We start from the raw sequence: 2,136 nt of genomic DNA, 5'->3' as shown, positions 1-2,136 counted from the left end.
GTTGTCTTTTTCCTGTTCGTCTCCTTCGCCGATTTGGATTAAGACATCCCACACGTCTTTAGCTGTTTTGCACTTACGGATTTTTGGGAAGATTGTATCATCCACAGCTTTGAACAGTATATCCTTAGCTATATTGTCCAGGTTACTTCGCAATCTATCGTCAGAAGTCCATTCCATCTTTGGCTTTGAAACATACTGCGGTCCATCTGGGCTTAGGATTGATGAAGGATTGACCTTCATGATTTCAATAGGACCATCTGAGATAACATCCCACATTTCATCGTGAAGAGCGGATAAATGTACCTGCATGCGTATTTTCCAATCATCAAATTTGTCAAGAGAGAATAATAAGTTCTGAGCTAAATCTTTCTTCATTTTGAAGATTAGATCTGTCTAGCAGTCAAGATTTGACTCAAATAGACAACGCTCTGATACCACTTGTTGGTCCCGAATGGGTGGTGAAAAGTCTAGAGGGGGGGTGAATAGACTTTTCAAGCAAATTAAAAATTAATAACACTTTAATTAAAATAATTCCAAGTGAATAAATTCAACTTGAAATGCACAGCGGAATAAAGTACGTAAAGTGCTATAATTAAAACGCAGTGAAGGAGAGATATATCACATGCAATACGATAGAAATACTTGGAATAGCTCAAATGTGATATATAATAAATTTGGCTTGCATGCGGACGTAAGAGATAACAAATAATAGCAAACCCAGATAAGAATGAATAGTGATGAATAGTGACGAAATAGTAACTGGGTTTAGAAAATATTATGCTGCAAATTAGAGTGTGTGTGTGAGCATGAATATTGTGTGCAGAGCAAAAATATATATATGGCAGTAAATAAATGAGAGAGAGATTTTTAAGTGGTTCGGCCAAACCCAGCCTACGTCCACTATACTCCTTTCACTATCTTCAATCACCCAGATACAATAGTGAACACCAAGTGCCAACCCAGCACTTCTATCTACACCTAGTAGATATTGAGTATTTCGCACAAAGCTATACTCCTACACCAACGAGTGTCTCGCACAAAGCTACACTCCCAGGGTTTTCACAAGCTTCTCTTGTTACTCAGCCTCTGTCTACACCACGTAGAAATTTGATACAAGGTAGTAAAAGAGAATATTTTTCTCCAACTCTCAAGGACTAGAGATATGGTTTCTGATTTTTCGAATTTTTCTTGCTTTGCTACTCTCAGATGTTTCACACTGCCTTTCTTGCTTATCACTTGTATATCTCTTTTTTTTTTCTCTCTTCTTCTTGCTCAAGTGTCCCGTATTTATAGCTGATGAAAGAATTAATCCGTTGGAAAAAATTAATTCTTTATTGTTGATCTCATGTGCTGATTGCAGTCTCCATGTGGTTTAGGTAGTGTGCTGAGTTGTATTTCCGTTGTTGTATTTCTTCAGACTTCTTCCTTTGTCTTTGCATCTCCAGATATTCTGCGTGATGCCTCCTGATATTCTGGTCATCAGTCTCTCCGCTTATTCAAATATACAGAACTGATATTCCTCCGCTTCTTGCTCCTCTTGTTTTTCTTTCTCCCCTCCTGATATTCCTCCTCCAACTTTTCTTTTCTGGCCGAAAGGCCTTCTTTAATAACTTAAAATAATTAGTGTAGTGTAGTATTTGGAGCAAATCAGTCAAATATATCCGTTGAAGTGGGATAATTTGAACAAATCAGATTTATACACCTTTGTCTACTTCCTTGTAATATTCTTCTTTGTCCTTAGTGTTTTTTGTTTATATTACTTCCTTGTAATATTCCTTAGTGTTTGTCCTTGTCCTTCATTACTTCCTTGTCAATTGTAATTCCTTCATGAATTTTTGCATCTTCCATGTGCATTTTCGCAGTCTTCAATGTGCATTTTCATCTGAATTAATTTTTCTTTTCTTGTGAATCATGCTTCTGTTCTGAGTATAACAAGCAGTGTTGATAGCCTCCGCCCAAAAACGTTTGGGTAGCTCGGCTGCTGAAATCATGACTCGTGCAACTTCTTTAAGTGTTCTATTTCTTCTTTCGGCTACACCATTTTGTTGTGGCGTCCTTGCGGCAGATAGTTGGTGCAAAATCCCTTGTGAACTACAGTAGGCCTGAATCACACCATTCACGAATTCTGTACCTCTG

At 37.6% G+C, this 2,136-nt stretch overlaps 1 protein-coding gene across 1 annotated transcript in view; it reads right to left on the bottom strand.

Moving 5' to 3' along the window:
* Positions 1 to 2,136, bottom strand: part of LOC116010825 — a 3,673-nt gene that overhangs the window by 1,156 nt on the left and 381 nt on the right. The window contains exon 3 of the mRNA XM_031250328.1: positions 46 to 303. Within this exon, the coding sequence (XP_031106188.1) occupies positions 46 to 303 (258 nt within the window). The remainder of the gene's footprint in view (positions 1 to 45; positions 304 to 2,136) is intronic.

The sequence above is a fragment of the Ipomoea triloba genome, chromosome 2 (genome assembly GCF_003576645.1).
Source record: "Ipomoea triloba cultivar NCNSP0323 chromosome 2, ASM357664v1".
Classification (NCBI taxonomy): Eukaryota; Viridiplantae; Streptophyta; class Magnoliopsida; order Solanales; family Convolvulaceae; genus Ipomoea; species Ipomoea triloba.
The sequence above is the reverse complement of the archived record's forward strand: the minus strand, read 5'-3'. Positions and strand labels throughout refer to the sequence as shown.